Source organism: Scomber japonicus, chromosome 6, assembly GCF_027409825.1.
Source record: "Scomber japonicus isolate fScoJap1 chromosome 6, fScoJap1.pri, whole genome shotgun sequence".
Lineage (NCBI taxonomy): Eukaryota > Metazoa > Chordata > Actinopteri > Scombriformes > Scombridae > Scomber > Scomber japonicus.
In genome coordinates this window covers 35,092,388-35,114,624 of record NC_070583.1, presented here as the reverse complement: position 1 = coordinate 35,114,624, position 22,237 = coordinate 35,092,388, and the positions used below count along the sequence as shown (strand labels likewise).

The window sequence follows — 22,237 nt, the reverse complement described above, 5'->3', positions numbered from 1 at the left end:
GTCTATGAAGAGTGACCGGTCTAAAGGTCATAATCCAGACTTCAGTAATGAACCTGGACCCTCAGACACAAAGTAAGAGACTGTTTCTACTGTTAACTGACTTGAAGATGATTACACAGTTTAATTAAGTTTGTCATGTAGATATGAAGGAAACACAATGGAAAAAAATAATGAACTACCCATTAGATTTATTGTCAAGAAGCATTGTTACAACAATTAAATACTCTACCAAACACAAATTTCCTTAATTTTTGTGCTGTGTTTATTTTCAGAAGCACAACACAACACAAAGAGCAGTAGTCTGTTATTTTTCACAAAATGACTTTTGTGTTTTTCTCAGTTGCCTCTTGGTTATTTTTTCTCAAACTTTAATGGATCAGAATAGCTTAAAGGAGCCCTATGGAGTTTTCTTGTTAACAAATAAAAGTCATGTTTACGTGGACTTAACAAAACATATTGTGTGTCTTTTTGAACCTACTATTTTAAAGCACGCATTGTTTACATCTTCTCTGCCTTTGCTGGTACATTGTTGCATTTAATTAATTTTGAACCCTTGCAATTGTAGTATATATTATTTTATTTCAAATTGAATGTGCTGAAGCCCAGAGCATGAAGAACATAGAAATGTGTAATTGTCCAAATACTGACAGTCTGGACTGTTTATGTGGAGAAAGAACTGCAACTTATGAGCTGTTGATTGACCTCCCCTAATGTCATGTGTCATAAATAATGTGTTCATGTCCACAGAGAGAGGAAGAGGAGGGCTGTTTCTGTGGAGGAGCAGCTGTCCTGCTGTTCTTTGTGTCAGGACGTCCTGAAGGATCCAGTCTCTACCAGCTGTGGACACTGGTTCTGCAGACAGTGCATCACCTCATACTGGGACCAGTCTGCTTCATCAGGAGACTCCTCTTGTCCCCAGTGTGCAGAAAGATCCAGAACCAGACCTGGACTGCAGACAGACAGTCAGACCAGCACTGTACAAAGTAAGACTGAACATCTGTCTGCTGATGTTATCATCTCTGAAAACAGGACAGGAATCTACCTCCTCTATCATGCTGAACATTAACAGTAACAGTAAGACACATTTTCTTCTCTTTCAGCAGAAAGTGGTCTGCAGGAGGTTTTAGATGAACATCAGATCAGTCTGAGCAGCAGATGTGAACGTGTGACAGATGAAGCAGGAAACGAAATCCTCCTCAACAGCATCTACACTGAGGTCCACATCATAGAGGGACTGAGTGAAGAGGTTAATACCCAACATGAAGTGAGGCAGCTTGAAAAAGCTTCCAAGATGAAGACCTTCCATGACACTCCAATCAAGTGTCACGACATCTTTAAAGTCTTACCTGGTCAACAGAAACACATCAGAGTTGTTATGATGAGCGGCGTCGCTGGTGTTGGAAAAACCTTCACAGTGCAGAAGTTCACTCTGGACTGGGCACAGGGCTCAGAAAACCAAGATATCCGTCTGCTGATTCTGCTTTCGTTTAGGGTACTGAACTTTATCAAAGATAAGACGTACAGTCTGCTCATGCTGATCCATGTTTTCCATCCAACATTACAGAAGCTCACCGCAGAGAAGCTCGCTGTCTGTAAAGTTTTGTTCATCTTTGATGGCCTGGATGAAAGCAGACTTTCACTGGATTTCAAAAACAGTGAGGTCGTGTCTGATGTCACACAGAAGTCATCAGTCAGCGTGCTGTTGACAAACCTCATCAAGGGGAAGTTGCTTCCCTCGGCTCTCGTTTGGGTAACTTCCCGACCTGCAGCAGCCGATCAGATCCCTCCTTCATGTGTTAGCAGGGTAACAGAAGTACGAGGCTTCACTGACGCCCAGAAGGAGGAGTACTTCAGGAGGAGATTCAGTGATGAAGAGCAGTCCAGCAGAATCATCTCACACATCAAGACATCCAGGAGCCTCCACATCATGTGTCACATCCCAGTCTTCTGCTGGATCACTGCTACAGTTCTGGACCACATGTTGAACACAGACCAGAGAGGAGAGCTGCCCAAGACCCTGACTGACCTGTACTCACACTTCCTGCTGGTTCAGACAAAGAGGAAGAAGAACAAGTATGATGAGGGACATGAGACGAGTCCACATGAGCTGACTAAGGCTGACAGAGAACTTCTTCTGAAGCTGGGGAAGCTGGCTTTTGAACAACTGGAGAAAGGAAACATCCTGTTCTACCAAGAAGACCTGGAGCATTGTGGTCTTGATGTCACAGAGGCCTCAGTGTTATCGGGATTTTGTACAGAGATCCTCAAAAGAGAGCGTGTGATCTTCAAGAAAACAGTCTACAGCTTTATTCATCTGAGCGTTCAGGAGTTTCTGGCTGCAGTCTACATGTACCACTGTTACACCAACAGCAACACAGACGTACTGAAGAACTTCCTGAAAGAAGACTACAAACACAGAGAATCAGGACAAAAGTGTGTCCTCAAGAAAACGACGGCTCATTTCAGAAACAATGACTCATCTCTGGATCACTTCCTTAAGGGAGCCATGGAAACATCTCTTAGAAGTAGAAATGGCCACATGGACCTGTTCGTCCGCTTCCTCCATGGCCTCTCTCTTAGGTCAAACCAGAAACTCTTAAGAGGCCTGCTGGGTCGAACAAAGAACAGTCCAGAAACCATCCAGAGAGTCATCAACAACCTGAAGAAGATGAACAGTGAGGATATCTCTCCTGACAGAATCATCAACATCTTCCACTGCCTGATGGAGATGAAGGACCGCTCAGTACATCAGGAGATCCAAGAGTTCCTGAAGTCAAAGAAGAGATCAGGCAAGAAACTCTCTGAGATCCACTGTTCAGCTCTGGCCTACATGCTGCAGATGTCAGAGGAGGTTCTGGATGAGTTGGACCTGAAGAAGTACAACACATCAAAGGAGGGACGACGGAGACTGATCCCAGCTGTGAGATACTGCAGAAAGGCTCAGTAAGTCCAGATGTGATAAGTAGATCAGTAGATTTAATCTTCAAATATAAATAATATACATCATCTCTTATGATTGTTAAAATAGTGCTCTACTTTTTATAGCTGAAATAACATGTCAGTTATATTTGGTCACTATATTTTCCCGCCTGTGGATGTGAATCTGACAGCAGCAGGTAGCAAAGAGAGATTATTTTTCTCTTTAACTGTTCACTCAGTTGAACAAGACGGTCTCTTGCTATTATTGTGGAGACAGACATGGGATCAGATCTCACAGATTATTGAAGCGTCAAGGGAACTCCATTTTCTCTCTTTCATCTGTAAGATTACAGTAAAGCTAAGATTGAAAGTTTGCAGTTATGAGTGATGAGAATTATGGTTTAATTCAAGCACAGTTAGACATGATCAGCTGTACTGGGAGTGTTCTGGTAGTCGACTGGTTAAGATATCATCATGATAACATATATTGTAATTTGTGTGTCATGACAGACTCTCTGACTGTGGACTCTCAGAGTCTCACTGTGAAGTTGTGGCCTCAGCTCTGAAGTCCGTCCCCTCCCATCTGACAGATCTGGACCTGAACTACAACAAGCTGTTATATTCAGGAGTGAAGCTTCTCTCTGTTGGACTGGAGAGTCCAAACTGTAGACTGGAGACTCTGAGGTCAGTTCACCGACTGTAGCTGTGGTAGTTTTTTCTATATATTCAATTCAAATCTTTTTTCAAAGTTTCAAATGTTTGTTTCATACATTTTCAGGATTTGCTGAGCACAAATCTGTAGAAATTAAGTTCTCTCAGGAAATTGAAAATCTACGATCTTGTTCTGTGTAAAAATTATTTCCAAAGTTTAAACTAATATGAGACTTCAGCAGTCCAAGTTACATGTATCAAGCAAACATATTTGTCTTTCGTCAGCGTTTTGTATGAAATAATCTGTCTACCAGAATGTTAATGCCTCATATTAGCTTCAAATGAACTTATGAAGTAATTTCCTGCAGTGTAGCTGTGTCAGGAAGAGACCACTTCACAGTCAGTATGGACAGTAGGAATGATTCCTGCCACCAATAACATGTTTAAATTACACATACCTACTAAACTACCACATACAGGAAGAAGGAGGACATGTTATAAATAATGAACTGGTTTTTAGTCCAAGGTATCTGAGTTTATATTGATCCTCTAACTAAAGACTTTATGACTCAGTATTGACATGAATATATGTCTGAATGTTGTGGTGAAACAAAGGTTACTACAGCTGTCAAAGTTGACTGACAACTGATCAGCTGCTGCCGTCATCAGAAACCAATGTCACTTCACGTGACACTTTTGGGGAAAGGATGTCTCATTTCTCTAAAATCATATATCCTCTCTCCTTGAGTTGTTTCCTTGCATCTCTCCATGCATCCATGGTGGGCAGGACTAAGACGCACGGTAATGCGGACTCTGCACGGATCCGTCGTGGTGAAGAGAGTGCTGAGCCGAAAGGCGAAGCTCTCGATTTACCAGTCGATCTTCGTTCCTACCCTCACCTATGGTCATGAGCTTTGGGTAGTGACCGAAAGAACAAGATCGCGGGTACAAGCGGCCGAAATGAGCTTCCTCCGTAGTGCGGCTGGGCTCTCCCTTAGAGATAGGGTGAGAAACTTAGTTATCCGGAGGGAGCTTGGAGTATACCCGCTGCTCCTCCGCGTTGAGAGGAGCCAGATGAGGTGGTTCGGGCATCTCATCAGGATGCCTCCCGGACGCCTCCCTGGTGAGGTGTTCAGGGCACGTCTCACCGGTAGGAGACCCCGAGGAAGACCCAGGACACGCTGGAGAGACTATGGCTGTGTCCCAATTTGGTCCAAATTGCGAGGCTGCATCCTTGAAGTGCGCATTTAGAGGCCGATTACGTCACAACACCGCGCGAAGGCTGTCCCAATTCGAAGACTCCTTCAAATGCAGCCTTGAAATGCGGCCTTCTTTTCCCTCTTTTTCGAGGATGCACCGCTACTATCCTTCGCGGCCTCCCAGATGCTCCCAGATCCCAAGATCCTTTGCGCGAGACGTCTTTCTCGTCTTATGGGCGGGAACAGCTGGTGACGCAACCAGGAAATGCCTCGAAGGCTAGACCGTCTCATTTAACAACGGTTCCTTCGGAGGTTCCTCAGAAGGCTGCATCCTTCGAAGGCCGCAAAGGCCGCGTACTTCGAAGGATGCAGAATCGCAATTGAGACACAGCTTATGTCTCTCGGCTGGCCTGGGAACGCCTCGGGATCCCCCGGGAAGAGCCGGACGAAGTGGCTGGGGAGAGGGAAGTCTGGGCTTCCCTGCTTAGGCTGCTACCCCCGCGACCCGACACCCCAGATAAGCGGAAGAAGATGGATGGATGGATGGATGGACAGAGACAGACATGGAAAGGGTCAGGGGAAACAGTAGGAAAAAACAGTGACACAGCCATGGTCGTGACAAAGATGCTGTGATTTTTTTTTATGGTGACAGCATTAAATGTAAATATTGAAGATATACTGAACATCATTTTTCTCCTATTTTCCCAAAATTCATCCTGACATATTTGCTATCTTTGTAAACGTTGGGATCTTGAGTGGACTCCGACATAACTTTATAGAATTTCTTTTTACTTGCTGCACAACATGAGTTTGTATAGTCGAGTCAGTAAACCTTCATCAGATCTGAACAGATAATGAAACACTGAATGATTTCAAGTGTGTGTGTGTGTGTGGGGGGGGGGGGGGGGGTTGCATGTATGCACTGTAGCGCTGAGACTATGTTTGTTTTATAATGGTTTTTGTGTCTCATGTCTTATGTATGTCTATGTAAAACCCTTTGTTGTATGTATCGCCGATGCTTCTTGTGTACCCAAGACAAATTTCTCTCGTGAGAGAGACAATTAAACACTTACTTACTTACTTACTTACTTACATGAACTTTGTCTTCAAAAGTGATATGATTTATTCTTTATTCAGGTTGATGGACTGCAGTTTGTCAGAGACCAGCTGTGCTTCTCTGGGCTCAGCTCTGAAGTGCAACCCATCCCATCTGAGAGATCTGGATCTGAGTAAAAACAAGCTGCAGGATTCAGGATTGAAATGGCTATGTGATTTTCTGAAGAGTCCAGACTGTGGACTGGGGACTCTGGGGTCAGTTCACTGACAGTCTTTTACTATTGTTAATGTTAATGTTTAACAACTGAACCTAATTTATGTACATATATAAAATAGAAATGTGATCAGATGTGTTGCTTCTACATTCGTTTGTATAGAGTGTAAATAAAACTGGGTTAACAGTGCTCCCTTGAGGGTGCCCGTGTTAGTGGTGATGGGAGAAAACACTCACCCATTTACTCTGACACAGTATAGTGTGACAGTAAGAAAGGACTAAACCCATCAGAAAATGCCACCAGTCACTCCTAACTTTAGCAACCTCTCCATCATAATATGGGGTCTGATTAAATGCTGATGAAAAATCGACGAAAAGCACCCAAGCATATTGTTTGGGCCAATCAAGGTGGGAATAAATATTATGCAGCATTATACAAAAGTGCATCCTTTGTACTCCTCCCAGGCCTATATGCAAATTGTAAGGGGTCAAGTTCATGTTGCACCTCCCTCAGAACCTGGTGTAAAATAATTCGCTCAAGACTTTTCATTGATGTTAAGGCAATGGGTTGATAGTCATTTAAAATAGACATACTGGCACTATGAGTGAAATTTTCCATGCTCTAGGGATATATTCTGTGTCAATTGACATTTGAAAAAGCTGAAGCTCTAAACACATGACTAAGTGTCTCCCTACACTCCTTCAGAACCCTACCACTGATCCCGTCAGGCCCAGCTGCCTGTGATAAACCAATCGTTTATCATTTGGAAAAATCCTCCTGGTCTTTACTGGGATTAAAAATTGTAAAGAATTGTATATAGTCTGTTACCACAGAGTTGAACTCATCCAAGTGGCTGCTAGTGTCAATAAAGGTGTCCCATGTTGTAATGTCAAAGCAACCTTTAAGGCACTCCAATATGTCCTCACTCCACTTCGTAATAGTCCTTAGTTCAGGCTATATCGAGGGACCAGGTGGACCACATTATGGTTTGAGTAGATTGAGGAGATTGATTGATTTGAGCAAGTATCCTTAATGCTACCAAAACACAGATCAAGTGTCGTTTTACCTCTTGTGGGACAATTAACATATTGAAAGAAGTTAGGCAAACAGTTGTCCAAACTCCCTGGGTGGGTAGAAAGGCCTAAATGGCAGGGATAAGAGCCTAATGTCCTCTGAACAATAAGCATCCCTGAGTGTGTATTTGCTACACCAATGCTGATTTTACATATATGTAAATTCCTCTACCCATTTTTTTGCCCATTACCTGTGAATCACAATCCAGCCTTATTGGGTCACTAACCCCTGTGATTCAAAGTGTGAAGATGTCGCTTCATGTGACACTTTGGAGAAAGTGTCACTGTTTTTTCAGTTTTTTCCTACTGTTTCCCTTGCCCCTCTCCATGTCTGTCTCTGTCCTTGCGTCTTAGTCCTGCCCACCGTGGATCCTTAGAGAGATGCAAGGAAACAACTTGAGGAGAGAGGAGATATGATTTTAGAGCCTTGAACCATGTTTCAGTGAAGCAAAGCAGCACTCCCTGTACTCCAAAAGGTACCTCACAGCAGTCTGAAGCTCTGTGAGCTGCTTGGGGAGATAGGGGGTGTTTGCTAGAATCACTGTTGGTGGCCTGCTGCCGTGTGCACTAACCCTGCGTCATACCCCTCCATGCTGGCCTCTCCGCCTCCTTCCCAGTGATTTCCCTTTCCCACTGCAGTCCTCCACCAAATCAAGTGTAATGTTGATGCCGTAATGGCGCTCCCTCCAATCCCAGAGTTGATTACAACTGTAGCGGATAATGCCACTGGCTGGGGCGGTCTGCTGAAGCCTCTTTGCTGCGTTTAAAGTTAGTGTTTGACTCGGAAACAAAAGCAGGTAAATGGCAAAGCATGTTGCGTACAAGATCACTGTTAAATTAATCTTGATTGTGTCCAATTGTTCCGACTCCCAGCAGTTACAGATCTATAGCAATTGTTTGAATTGAAACAAACAAGGGCACATCAAGACAAATTACATACAAAAAAGCAAACATATCTGATGTGCTGCAGGCACCTGTCACCACTGTGCATTACCGGTATCTGACTCACTGAATGATTTCAAGCATGAACATTGTTTTCTAAAATGACATGATTTATTCTTTATTTAGATTGAGGGACTGCAGTTTGTCAGAGATCAGCTGTGCTGATCTGGCCTCAGCTCTGAAGTGCAACCCCTTCCATCTTAAAGTGCTGGATCTGAGTGAAAACAAGCTGCAGGATTCAGACATGACACCGCTGTGGGATTTTCTGAAGAGTCCAGACTGCAGACTGGAGCGTCTGAGGTCAGTTCACTGACAGTCTGTTACTATTGTTGATCTTAATTTTTAACATCTGAATCTTATTTATGTGTGTGTATAAAAAGCTTACATCCATGAAGTTTTTCTGTTCTTAATACCTATTTTCTATTGTACACTTTAGTCTGTAGTTATAAAAAAATGACTGATTCTTAAAGAAACTGTAGAAAATGTCAACTGTTAGTTGTTAAAGTAAATTAATGTTTATATTTTTGTTAAAGAATTATATCTGTATACAGAAAATCCTCTCAACTAATATCTGTTTCAAACTGACAAACTGCACTTGCAGATGGAGAAACATATTTTTTAATTTAAATGTATAATGACACACACACACACACACACACACACACAGAGAGAGAGAGAGAGATCAATGTAGGTGTTTAAAGTATGAATATAGTATTATTTATGACTCAGTGTTGACATGAATATGTGTCTGAATGTAGTGGTGACATTTGGATGATGTCTGTAGAAGGCTGACATTATGATGATCCACAATAACACAATGACAAAGTCACTCTGCTCATTTTAGAGAAAAGCTGACATCTTTGTAAACATTGGGATCTTGAGTGGAATCCGACATAAATCTCTGTGGATTTTAGTGTTTGGCTGCACAACATGAGTTTGTATAGATGGAGTCAGTGGTGGAGCTGCAGAGTTTAAGAAGTGAAGTCACTACGTCTTTATTGAAGTAGCAGCATGTTATCATTAATATTAATGAGAGCTCTTTTTCACTGTTTGTATTTGACAGTTTTTAACCTGCATCCTGTTGGGTTCAGCTGTTTGGAGTTTCCATTTTCTATACTTCTACATTTAAACGTTCTTCAGCTCTGAACAGATTATGAAACACTGAATGATTTCAAGCATGAACTTTGTCCTCTAAAGTAACATCATTTTTTCTTTATTCAGATTGGAGGACTGCAGGTTGTCAGAGATCAACTGTGCTTCTCTGGTCTCAGCTGTGAAGTGCAACCCCTCCCATCTGAGAGAGCTGGATCTGAGAGGAAACAACCTGCACTTGTCAGATGTGATGCTCCTGCGTGATCTTGAAGAGAGTCCAGACTGGAGACTGGAGACTCTGAGGTCAGTAGAGAGTTGGAGTCAGTCTGTGCTGGTTTCAGCAGTTTTGTATTAAACACAGTCAGTATCAAAGCAAAGATCCAGTATTTCCTGGTGAACCTCCAACCTTCTCAGTGCTGCTTTCCTCAGTGAAGCTGTGAGAGGAGAATTGTGACAGGCTTCAGGATTGGAGAGAGAGAGAGAGAGAGAGAGAGAGAGAGAGAGAGAGAGAGAGAGAGAGAGAGAGAGAGAGAGAGAGAGAGAGAGAGAGAGAGCGAGAGAGAGAGAGAGAGAGAGAGAGAGAGAGAGAGAGAGAGAGAGAGAGAGTTAGGGTTAGTAAGCCAATCAGATGAACCAGAAGCTTGTTGTGATCATGTGTTTGAGTTGATGTGAAGACGACTGTTGTTGCTGTTTTGATGTCTGCAAATAAAGCTGTCAGCCTTACAAGATGTATAGAGACAGTGATCCTCATCATCAAACTGCCACACCATCAAATCTGATCTCAAAGTGTTTGTTCTCTCATTTCAACACAAAACAATTGATCAGTTCATCTTTGTCAGAGCTCTAAGATCAGTCTGACTGCAACCTGCAAATCAGTGATTTCACATTAGCATCATTACGTTTAGTAACCATGTGGTCTTTATACAGACCAGAACCTCTGCTGAAGTCCAGGAATCACAGCAGCTGTTTAGCTGAGAGCTCTGACTGATTGCCATGTGATGATTTAACATCAGGAAACATCTTCAAATCCCACAGAGACTTTGTAGCTTTAAACTTTGATAAGAGTTGACATGTATCAGCAGTAAATCCATCAATAAACTGAGTGAGTGAATGTCTCTGTTTCTGCAGTAATGATGTGTTCATGACTCTCAGCACTTTATTTCCTCTGTGTACTTAATCTGCAGAGGAAACACACTTAGTAAAAGTAAAAGTGTGTGCAGGTGTGTGAGCTTGGAGCTCAGTGTGTTCACTCCAACACGTTAACATGAGAGCTGAAAGGAAGCAAGCTACGCTGCACAGCTGTTCCACTTCTGGTCTGAACAGGACTGAAGTCCCTGCTGCTCTTTATACTGGATGTGCTGCATCACTGAGTGACAGCTGATGAAGTGAGTCTCACTAAACACTCATTTATCACCTATGTTGTTTCTTCTTTTCTCATCAGATACCGATGATCTCTGTCAGAGTGAGTGAACATCCAGGAGTGCTGAGAGAGGATCAGCTGGATCCTGATGATCCATCTGGACCGGAGTCTGGATCTGGATTTTGTCGTCTTCACTTAAGTCTCTGAACATGAGCTGTTGTGCTAACTCGGCAACAGAAAATCATTAAATCAAAGTGTACCAACTGAACAGTGCTTTTTTAAAAACCCATAAATTAGTGCTAAAGTACTTGGTTCTTATAAAAACAAAACAACAAACTGGGTTCATGGCAATTTGTAAATAGTGTATATGTGTAAAAGTGTTTTGTTTTGCTGTAATCATTTTAAGAAATATATACGATGACATTGTGAAATATTTACTAACGGCAACATCAGTTTGTCCCGGTTACTGTTGAGCTGTGGGCAAGGAGCTGTACTACAGACTGTCACCATCGGCCACGTTGATGTGTTTTTTTGTATCATTCAACAGTGCTGCGCAGATCAATAAACGCCTTGAACCCAGAGAGAAGGATTGTCGAGTGGTATCTTAAGTCTGCTAAGGTTGAGCTTAAAAGAAGCAGTTGCACAACCAAGAACTGAGGTTGTTTTGGGGGCAAAAGGAGGTCCTACTCAGTATTAGTGTGGTGTTCTAAGCTTGGTGAGTGCATATTCCTGCATTCACTCATTCAGGAACTAGTTATAATAATTAATCATGTATTACTTCATCCCTGATTAGTAATTTACCTTGTGTTAGCACCTCTAACCTTGATATATTTCATGTGTTAGTGAATGAAATATTGATTGTGGTTGTCATGTTTCCTTGTGGACAGCAGCAGGTAGTTTGTTGGTTTGGACAGCAGGTGGTGCTGCTGCATCAACAGGCAATAGGCTGACACTCAAACGTACAACAGTGTGTTTTTGTCTCACAGGGAGACAAGCTGGGTTCAAAGCTGTGATTGTATATAAATATTTATGTACAATCAATATTTATTATTCATATTTAGACAATTATTCAAACTTCTAAAATTGACAAAGCTCTAATAAATCTACTATTATCACTTTGAAACAGGAAGATTTGACATTTTATATTTCCCCTTAAGGACCTTTAAGGTTTTAAAAGTGTAGCAGCTGGATAAACTATATTTTCTTCATTTTCACTGGTCCATTTACTCGAAAACTGCACTGTAATACAATCATCAGGTATTTGTACTTCACCTGAGTACACACATTTTAATACTAATCCTAACCCGAACTTTTTACTGCAGCAAATTAATTTAACTTATTTTTTACATTTCAGATTCAGACTTTGCAAATTCAGGACTTCAAAGTAATAATCTCAAAGATTTTTTAAAATGGTTATACTACCTTATATTCAAAAGCACAATGGTGGACTTTATGATCTCTGCTTCCTTTGTGAAAATGTTCCCAACTAAATAAATGTCATGGTGTCATTTGTGGCAGCTAAAAGTAAAGTCCAGTAGACAGTAAACTTCAGGTTTTCATGAGATTATGGGCTTCTTTACAGTGATGGAAAGCAGCTACTACAACAAACCACAAACCCTTGATGACAAAGTCTCTCCTGCCATGTACTGAAGGTGAGAGACTGATGAGATACATTTCTTATCATGCTGTTATTACAATCTTCTTCCCTTGTTTTGGTTGGAACTTTCTTTTTCAAACCTCCTCAATCTCCTCCTCCTGAGCTCCTCATAACTCTTCTCATAGTTAACATGGTTGTAGGCTTTTAAAAGCGTCACAAGTGAAAAGAGTTTGGAACTGAATTTCCTGATTGATATTCTTCTCATTTGTTTTGCTTCATCTTTTAGGTGCTTTAAAGTCCTGATTATCTGTTCAGCTCAGCTCATGATGGGGCAGTACAAGTCTACAAACAACATGAACAGCACATCAATGTCCCTTCACCTGGTCCTTGATCTTGACTTAGATTCAGTGTTTAGCATAAGTATCAAGTGCATGAAAAGTGACAGGAATGCAGACACCCACACTTTCACACGCACACATGAATTCCAGTTAAGAAGAAGTGTACCGACCAGTTTTCTCCTCAGAGAGGTAGATCAAGCACTCACTCCATTAAAGTCGGCAGAGCAGAAGGAGGAAAACAGCAAGTCTGAGGCAGGTGAGTGTTTATGTAACTAATTGTATCAGAAAAGTATGAAATCACAGTGTTGATGTCTTCAAACGTTGTTTCCTTTCTTCTTTTCCTGGTTTGTGGGTCCTCACAGTGATGTAACGTGACTCACTGGTTCTGTTAAAATAGAGAGAAGTCACAGTTAAGAACAACACAGATGTTTATCTGAAGTCTGTTTGTTGGATTTAAACCAGAGTCAAAGTTTATCTTTGTGATGGACAGAAAACACACATGGTTGTAGTTAAAGTCATGTAAACTAATAATGTAAAATCATAAAAAGACATAGTACTCTAGAGTCCAGTTTAAAAACAAAGGTCAATCAAAACGTTGCAGTTCTGGCTCCTCGACTCTGGAGTATTCTTCCATTGAGCATCAGGTCAGCTGACTCTGTCTCTGCCTTTAACCTTTAAATGCTAATAGAAAACTATCAGCTGTTGGTTCAGCTGCTTTCCCTTATATTCCTTTCATTGAGAATTTAATTTTTTTATAAAGATTGTTATCATTGTATGTGCTTATATGTGTGCATGTATTTATGTTTATGTTTCATTTATTATCACTTGCTATTGTTTTTAATGTTAATGTTTTATAAATCAAGATATTATTGTTATTATCATTACTACTTAGTTGAGAGTCAGGAGTAAGTTCATGTGTGTGTGTGTGTGTCCGTCCGGTGTTACTGGTTTACCCCTCAGACTCCAGAAGATGAATGATTTACAGGAAGAGGAGGACGGAGCAGAGTCTGTAATATCCAGCTGTCTGTCTATGAAGAGTGACCGGTCTAAACGCGAACCTCTACACTTCAGTAATGAACCTGGACCCTCAGACACAAAGTAAGAGGCTGTTTCTACTGTTACCACACACACACAATTTCCTGTAAAGAAGGAGGGAGGAACAAATAAAAGTGTACCTACCTGTTTCTTCTCGAACAGGTAGAGGAAGGGTTAACTGGTGTTTAAAATAGAGAGGTCACAAGAGTGTTTATCTGAAGTCTGTTTGTTGGATTTAAACCAGAGTCAAAGTTTATCTTTATGATGGACAGAAAACACACATGGTTGTAGTTAAAGTCATGTAAACTAATGTAAATTAATCGTGTAAAGTAATAAAAAGATACAGTACTCTGGAATCCAGATTAAAAACAAAGGGCGATCAAAACTTTACAGTTCTGGCTCCTCAACTCTGGAGTATTCCTCCATTGAGCATCAGGTCAGCTGACTCTGTCTCTGCCTTTAAATGCAAATAGAAAACAGTCAGCTATTGGTTCAGCTGCTTTCCCTGATATTCCTTTCATTGAGAATTTAAATTTTTTGTGTTATCATTGTAAGTGCTTATATGTGTGCATGTATTATGTTTAATTTATTATCACTTGCTATTGTTTTTAATGTTAATGTTTTATAAATCAAGATATTATTGTTATTATCATAATTATTATCATTACTACTTAGTTGAGAGTCAGGACTAAGTTCATTATACTGTGTGTGTGTGTGTGTGTGTGTGTGTGTGTGTGTGTGTGTGTGTGTGTGTGTGTGTGCGTGTGTGTGTGTGTGTGTGTGTGTGTGTGTGTGTGTGTGTCTCCAGTGTTACTGGTTTACCTCTCAGACTCCAGAAGATGAATGATTCAGAGGAAGACGAGGACAGAGCAGAGTCTGTAATATCCAGCTGTCTGTCTATGAAGAGTGACCGGTCTAAACGCGAACCTCTACACTTCAGTAATGAACCTGGACCCTCAGACACAAAGTAAGAGACTGTTTCTACTGTAAACTGACATGAAGATGATTCAGTGCTGAAATGTCATTTAAAATCAAACATCACTGACTGACAACCCAAACTCTATTAAAATATCTACATCAGTTATTAGTCAGTGTCTGCAGATCTTCTGGAGTAGGTAAAACCATCTAAATATTAAATGGCAGCTGATGTGTTTAGCAAAGCTCTGTAGCTCATTCTTTGAGAAAAACAACTCTTGTAGCAGAGATGCTGTAGTATGAACTTGGCTGTGGATTATTTCCATCTGAAGATAAAAATCACTTCAAGTAAGGAGATGGAGGGAGGAGCAAAGAGGTAGAAACATTCTGTTTACTTGTCAAACAGGTACAAAAAGCATTCACACACACACACACACACACACACACACGCACACATACAATTTGTAAAGAAGAAGTGGGGAGGAGCAAATAAAAGTGCACCTACTTGTTTCTCCAGTTACAGAAAAGATTAAATGTTTAAAATAGAGAGGTCACAAGAGGATACAGATATTTATCTGAAGTCTGTTGGATTTAATCCAAAGTCAAAGTTTATCTTTGTGGTAGACAGAAAACACACAGTTGTAGTTAAACCCATGTAAATTAATGTAAATGAATAATGTAAAATAATAAAAAGAGATAGCACTCTAAAGTCCAGATTAAAAACAAAGGGCAATCAAAACGTTGCAGTTCTGGCTGCTCGACTGTGGAATATTCTTCCATTGAGCATCAATAAAGGTTTACCTCTACACTTCAGTAATAAACCTGGACCCTCAGACACAAAGTAAGATACTGTTTCTACTCTTAAATGTTATTTAACAACAAATACCACTGACTGACAGTGTGTGACAACCCATACTCTACTAAAATATCTACATCAGTCATTAGTAGTGAGTGTCAGAAGACCTTTTGGTGGAGCTGTAGCATGAACAGAGCCTGAAGAGCAATGAAACGTGCAACTGTCCAAATACTGACAGTCTGGACTGTTTATGTGGGAAAGAGCTGTAGCTTGTGAGCTGTTGGTTGGTCTCCACTAATGTCATGTGTCATAAATAATGTGTTCATGTCCACAGAGGGAGGAAGAGGAAGAGGAGGGCTGTTTCTGTGGAGGAGCAGCTGTACTGCTGTTCTGTGTCTCAGGACACCCTGAAGGATCCAGTCTCTATCAGCTGTGGACACTGGTTCTGCAGACAGTGCAACACCTCATACTGGGACCAGTCCGCTTCATCAGGAGACTCCTCCTGTCCCCAGTGTGGAGAAAGATCCAGAACCAGACCTGGACTGCAGACAGACAGTCAGACCAGCACTGTACAAAGTAAGACTGAAGATCTGTCTGCTGTCATCATCTCTGAAAACAGGACAGGAATCTACCTCCTCTATCCTGCTGAACATTAACACAGGAAGACATACTTAATTTTAATTATACCTTTTTATTCTTCTCTATCAGCAGAAAGTGGTCAGCAGGAGGTTTTAGATGAACATCAGATCAGTCTGAGCAGCAGATGTGAACGTGTGACTGATGAAGCAGGAAATGAAATCTTCCTCATCAGCATCTTCACTGAGGTCCACATCATAGAGGGACAGAGTGAAGAGGTTAATACCCAACATGAAGTGAGGCAGCTTGAACTAGCTTCCAAGATTAAGACCTTCCATGTCGCTCCAATCAAGTGTCACGACATCTTTAAAGCCTTACCTGACCAAAAGAAACACATCAGAGTCGTTTTGATGAACGGTGTCGCTGGTGTTGGAAAAACCTTCACAGTGCAGAAGTTCACTCTCGACTGGGCACAGCGCTCCAAAAACCAAGATATCAGTCTGCTGATTCTGTTTTCATTCAGGGCGCTGAACTTGATCAAAGATGGGCAGTACAGTCTGATCATGCTGATCCGTGTTTTCTATCCAACATTACAGAAGCTCACAGCAGAGACGCTCGCTGTCTGTAAAGTTTTGTTCATCTTTGACGGCCTGGATGAAAGCAGACTTTCACTGGATTTCAACAACAGTGAGGTCGTGTCTGATGTCACACAGAAGTCATCAGTCAGCGTGCTGTTGACAAATCTCATCAAGGGGAAGCTGCTTCCCTTGGCTCTCATCTGGATAACTTCCAGACCTGCAGCAGCCAGTCAGATCCCTCATTCATGTGTGGACAGGGTAACAGAAGTACGAGGCTTCACTGACGCCCAGAAGGAGGAGTACTTCAGGAGGAGATTCAGTGATGAAGAGCAGTCCAGCACAATCATCTCACACATCAAGACATCCAGGAGCCTCCACATCATGTGTCATATCCCAGTCTTCTGCTGGATCACTGCTACAGTTCTGGACCACATGTTGACTACAGACCAGAGAGGAGAGCTGCCCAAGACCCTGACTGACATGTACTCACACTTCCTGCTGGTTCAGACAAAGAGGAAGAAGAACAAGTATGATGAGGGACATGAGACGAGTCCACATGAGTTGACTAAGGCTGACAGAGAACTTCTTCTGAAGCTGGGGAGGCTGGCGTTTGAACAACTGGAGAAAGGAAACATCCTGTTCTACCAAGAAGACCTGGAGCAGTGTGGTCTTGATGTCACAGAGGCCTCGGTGTTATCGGGATTTTGTACAGAGATCCTCAAAAGAGAGAGTGTGATCTTCCAGAAATCAGTCTACAGCTTTGTTCATCTGAGCGTTCAGGAGTTTCTGGCTGCAGTCTACATGTACCACTGTTACACCAACAGCAACACAGAAGTACTGAAGAACTTCCTGAAAGAAGACAACAAACACAGAGAATCAGAACCAAAGTCTCTGGTCAGGAAAATGTCTGCTTGTTTCAGAAATAATGACTCATCTCTGGGTCACTTCCTGAAGGGAGCCATGGAGAAATCTCTCAGAAGTAAAAATGGCCACCTGGACCTGTTTGTTCGCTTCCTTCATGGCCTCTCTCTGGAGTCCAACCAGAGTCTCTTAGGAAGCCTGCTGGGTCAGACAGACAACAGTCCAAAAGCCATCCAGAGAGTCATCAACAACTTGAAGAAGATGAACAGTGAGGATTTCTCTCCTGACAGAAGCATCAACATCTTCCACTGTCTGATGGAGATGAACGACCGCTCAGTACATCAGGAGATCCAAGAGTTCCTGAAGTCAGAGAACAGATCAGAGAAGGAACTCTCTGAGATCCACTGCTCAGCTCTGGCCTACATGCTGCAGATGTCAGAGGAGGTTCTGGATGAGTTGGACCTGAAGAAGTACAACACATCAAAGGTGGGACGATGGAGACTGATCCCAGCTGTGAGGAACTGCAGAAAGGCTCAGTAAGTCCAGATATGATTTACTTTGTAAATCAGTGTGATTAGTAGTTTAGATCTTCAAATGTAAATTATGTAAAATTCTTATGATTGTTTAAAGCTGAAATATTATGTCTGAAAGGTATTCTATTTATTTCTAGTAATCATTGGATTAACCCGTTTTTTAAATGATTCAACCATATTGTTTTGTTTATTGTGTTTGGGCAGCAGTATTTCAGATTCTCAGAGAGGAATGTCGACAAGTAAACAGTAAACAGTCAGTACATTTTTTCCAGCTATGGATGGGGACCTGACGGCAGTAGGTAGCAAAGAGAGATGGTCTTTCTCAACTGTAACTTTTATACTGAATTGAACCGAGTAAAAATAATCTGGAGTCAAATTAAAAATAGTTGACAATAAAAACAGTTTTCTAATCAAGATGGACTCATGTTAACTTTGTAGAGACAGACATGGGATCAGATCACACAGACAGACTGTGCACATTATGGAAGCTTCAGTGTAACTCCATTGTCTTTCCTTCATCTGCAAGATTATATATATATATATATATATATATATATATATATATATATATATATATACACATATTATTCAAGCACAGTTAGATACTTTAAACTGAACTTGGAGTGTTCTGGTGTTTTACTGGTTAATGCATGCTATATAACTGTAGTATCTGCTGATCTCTCCTCTTATTTTCTGTTATTTCTCAACTGTTGCTGTCCATTAAAGTCTCTTCTTTCATGATAATATATGTTGTAATATATGTTTCATCACAGACTTTCTGGCAGTGGACTCTCAGAGTCTCACTGTGAAGTGGTGGCCTCAGCTCTGAAGTCCAACCCCCATCTGACAGATCTGGACCTGAGTAAAAACAAACTTTCTGATTCAGGAGTGAAGCTTCTCTCTGCTGGACTGGAGAGTCCAAACTGTAGACTGAAGACTCTGAGGTCAGTTCACTGACTGTAGCTTTGCCAGTTTTTATTTTCTCTGTTTTTCAATTCTGATTTTTCACTTAAGTTTCAAAAGTTTGTGTCATACACTTTCAGGATTTGTCTGTAAACAAATCTGTAGAATTTAAGTTCTTTCAGGAATCCTCATACTAGAAGAAGGGGGTCATGTGATAAAAAAAAAATCCATATTGATCCTCTAATTACAGACTAATTACTATAGCGTTGACATGAATATGTGTCTGAATGTTGTGGTAACATTTGGATGATCCACAATAACACAACGACAAAGTCACTCTGCTCATTTTAGGCAAAGGAGTCTCACTCTGAACCTTTGAAACCAAACAACTCAAACAGCAACAAATATAATATCTAGTATTTAGTTGTTCCATCACTTTAATGAAGCTGTGCAGTGTTTATACTGACTGAAATATTTGAACACAATGCGCTGTGTTTTTTTCTCATTGCGACACCATTAAATATTAATATTGTAGATCATCAATATAATATTCCTCCTATTTTTCGCAAAACATATTTATGAAACACTGAATGATTTCAAGCATGAACTTTGTCTTCTAAAGTAACATTATTTATTCTTTATTCAGGTTGAATGGCTGCAGTTTGTCAGAGATCAGCTGTGCTTCTCTGGTCTCAGCTGTGAAGTGCAACCCCTCCCATCTGAGAAAGCTGAGTCTGGGAGGAAACAAGCTGCAGGATTCAGTAATGAAGCTTCTGTGTGACTTTCTGAAGAGTCCAGACTGCAGACTCAACTCTCTGGGGTCAGTTCACTGACAGTCTGTTACTATTGTTGTATCAGTGCAGGTGTTTAAATTATGAATATAGCATTATTCATGACTCATTGTTGACATGAATATGTGTCTGAATGTTGTGGTGACATTTGGATGATGTCTGTAGAAGGCTCACATTATGATGATCCACAATAACACAATGACAAAGTCACTGCTCATTTTAGAGAAAAGTTGAAACATGTGACACTGAATAATTCACTCTGAACCCCTGAAACTCTTGATTTTTACAGTAAATTTCACCTTCACTTTAAATTTTGTTCTTTAAATTTAAACAAAATCTTTCAGACAGCTACAAATACAATATCCAGTATTTACTTGTTCCGCCACTGTTATGAAGCTGTGTAGTGTTTATACTGACTGAAATATTTAAACACAACATGCTGTAATTTTTTTTTCAGCGCGACACCATTAAATATAAATATTGTAGATATATTGAACATCCCTTTCCTCCTATTTTCCCAAAATCCATCCTGACATATTAGCTATCTTTGTAAACGTTGGGATCTTGAGTAGAATCTGAAATAAATCTGGGGTTTTTTAACTAGTGTTTGGCTGCACAACATGAGTTAGTATAGATGGAGTCAGTGGTGGAGCTGCAGAGTTTAAGAGGTGAAGTCACTGCGTCTTTATTGAAATAGCAGCATGTTGTCATTAATATTAATGAGAGCTCTTTTTCACTGTTTTGTATTTGACAGTTTTTAACCTGCATCCTGTTGGGTTAGGCTGTTTGGAGTCTCCATTATCTAAACTTCTACATTTAAACCTTCTTCAGCTCTGAACAGATTATGAAACACTGAATGATTTCAAGCATGAACTTTGTCTTCTAAAGTAACATCATTTTTTCTTTATTCAGGTTGGAGGACTGCAGTTTGTCAGAGATCAGCTGTGCTTCTCTGGTCTCAGCTGTGAAGTGCAACCCCTCCCATCTGAGATGGCTGAACCTGAGAGGAAACAAGCTGCAGGATTCAGATGTAAAGCTGTTGCACGATCTTAAGAAGAGTCCAGACTGTATACTGGAGGATCTGAGGTCAGTAGAGAGTTGGAGTCAGTCTGTGCTGGTTTCAGCAGTTTAGTATTAAACACAGTCAGTATCAAAAAAAGTCAGCCAATCAGATGAGCCAGAAGCTTGTTGTGATCATGTGTTTGAGTTGATGTGAAGACAACTGCTGTTGTTGTGTTGATGTCATCAAATCTGCCCTGTTTGTTCTCTCATTTCAAAACTAAACAATTGATCAGTTCATCTTTGTCAGAGCTCTAAAATCAGTCTGACTGCAGCCTGCAAATCACTGGCTCTGATTTCACACAAGCATCATTACATTTAGTAACCATGTGGTCTTTATACAGACCAGAACCTCTGTTGAAGTCCAGGAATCACAGCAGCTTTTTAGCTGAGAGCTCTGACTGATTGCCATGTGATGATTTAACAGCAGGAAACATCTTCAAATCCCACAGAGACTCTGTAGCTTTAAACTTTGATAAGAGTTGACATGTATCAGCAGTAAATCCATCAGTAAACTGATGAGTGAATGTCTCTGTTTCTGCAGTAATGATGTGTTCATGACTCTCAGCACTTCATTTCCTCTGTGTACTTGAGTGAAATCTGCAGAGGAAACAGACTTGATAGTAAAAGTGTGTGCAGGTGTGTGAGCTTGGAGCTCAGTGTGTTCACTCCAACACTTTAACATGAGACCTGAAAGGAAGCAAACTACGCTGCACAGCTGTTCCACTTTTGGTCTGAACAGGACTGAAGTCCCTGCTGCTCTTTATACTGGATGTGCTGCATCACTAACTGACAGCTGATGTAGTGAGTCTCACTAAACACTCATTTATCACCTCTGTTGTTTCTTCTTCTCTCATCAGCTGGTGGTGATCTCTGTCAGAGTGAGTGAACATCCAGGAGTGTTGAGAGAGGATCAGCTGGATCCTGATGATCCATCTGGACCGGAGTCTGGATCTGGATTTTGTCATCTTCACTTAAGTCTCTGAACATGAGCTGTTTGATGCAGAAAAGATAAAGTAAAACAGGTTATACGTCAGACTGTGAGCCTGGGCTCATATTTATCAAGCGTCTCAGAATCACACTGAGAGTTAACGAGGACTAAAACTAATGAATGAAGCAGAAGAGAATTGACTGTGACTTTCAGCAGGAGAAGGATTACTGCTGGGAGAGAGTGAGACGTTGCTGTTTTACCACAGTCAGAGCAGCAAAGTAGAAATAATGATGACGTGTTGTAGTTTTCTCACAGTCTTAGCTGGAAACATTAAACAGTGGTAATTTGGTATATTATGTGTATAGACAGGTAACCAGACTTACCAAGGTTATGGAACAAAACTATGATACCAAAATTCAATGCAAGACGATATTTTAAAGATGTAGCCTATATGTAAATTAAGATAACAGGTAATTTTACTCAGCTGATAAAAACTTTAGCTCTGCTGTTATCTGAAACAGCCTTAATAAAAAATATCCCTATTAAATATTTGAGCTGTTTTAATGAAGCTGGGATATCATTCATTATGCAGCTGACATGATTTTGTTAAAAAGTTTTGGCCAGCTGTAATTGAGGACCCTCGTCATGTTCATTATCTTTACGATGTACATTAACCCAGATCAAAGTTTGACGACTTCCATCATTGTAGGTTCTGACAGAATCGTTGCTGTTGCACAGCTGCATTTTCTCCGTCATGATAAAGTGGTGTGAGAACGTTCTATATTTATTTAAATTATGTTGTGTAGAAATGTCATGT

The 22,237-nt window shown here is 40.8% G+C and overlaps 1 protein-coding gene across 1 annotated transcript in view; it reads left to right on the top strand.

Annotated features, from left to right (window-relative positions):
- The window catches only part of LOC128360906 (NACHT, LRR and PYD domains-containing protein 14-like), a 423,000-nt gene extending 401,562 nt beyond the window's left edge, over positions 1–21,438 (top strand). Inside the window, exon 18 of the mRNA XM_053321460.1 lies at positions 21,350–21,438. Within this exon, the coding sequence (XP_053177435.1) occupies positions 21,350–21,359 (10 nt within the window). The 3' untranslated portion in view covers positions 21,360–21,438. The remainder of the gene's footprint in view (positions 1–21,349) is intronic.
- Positions 21,439–22,237: the final 799 nt, after the last annotated feature.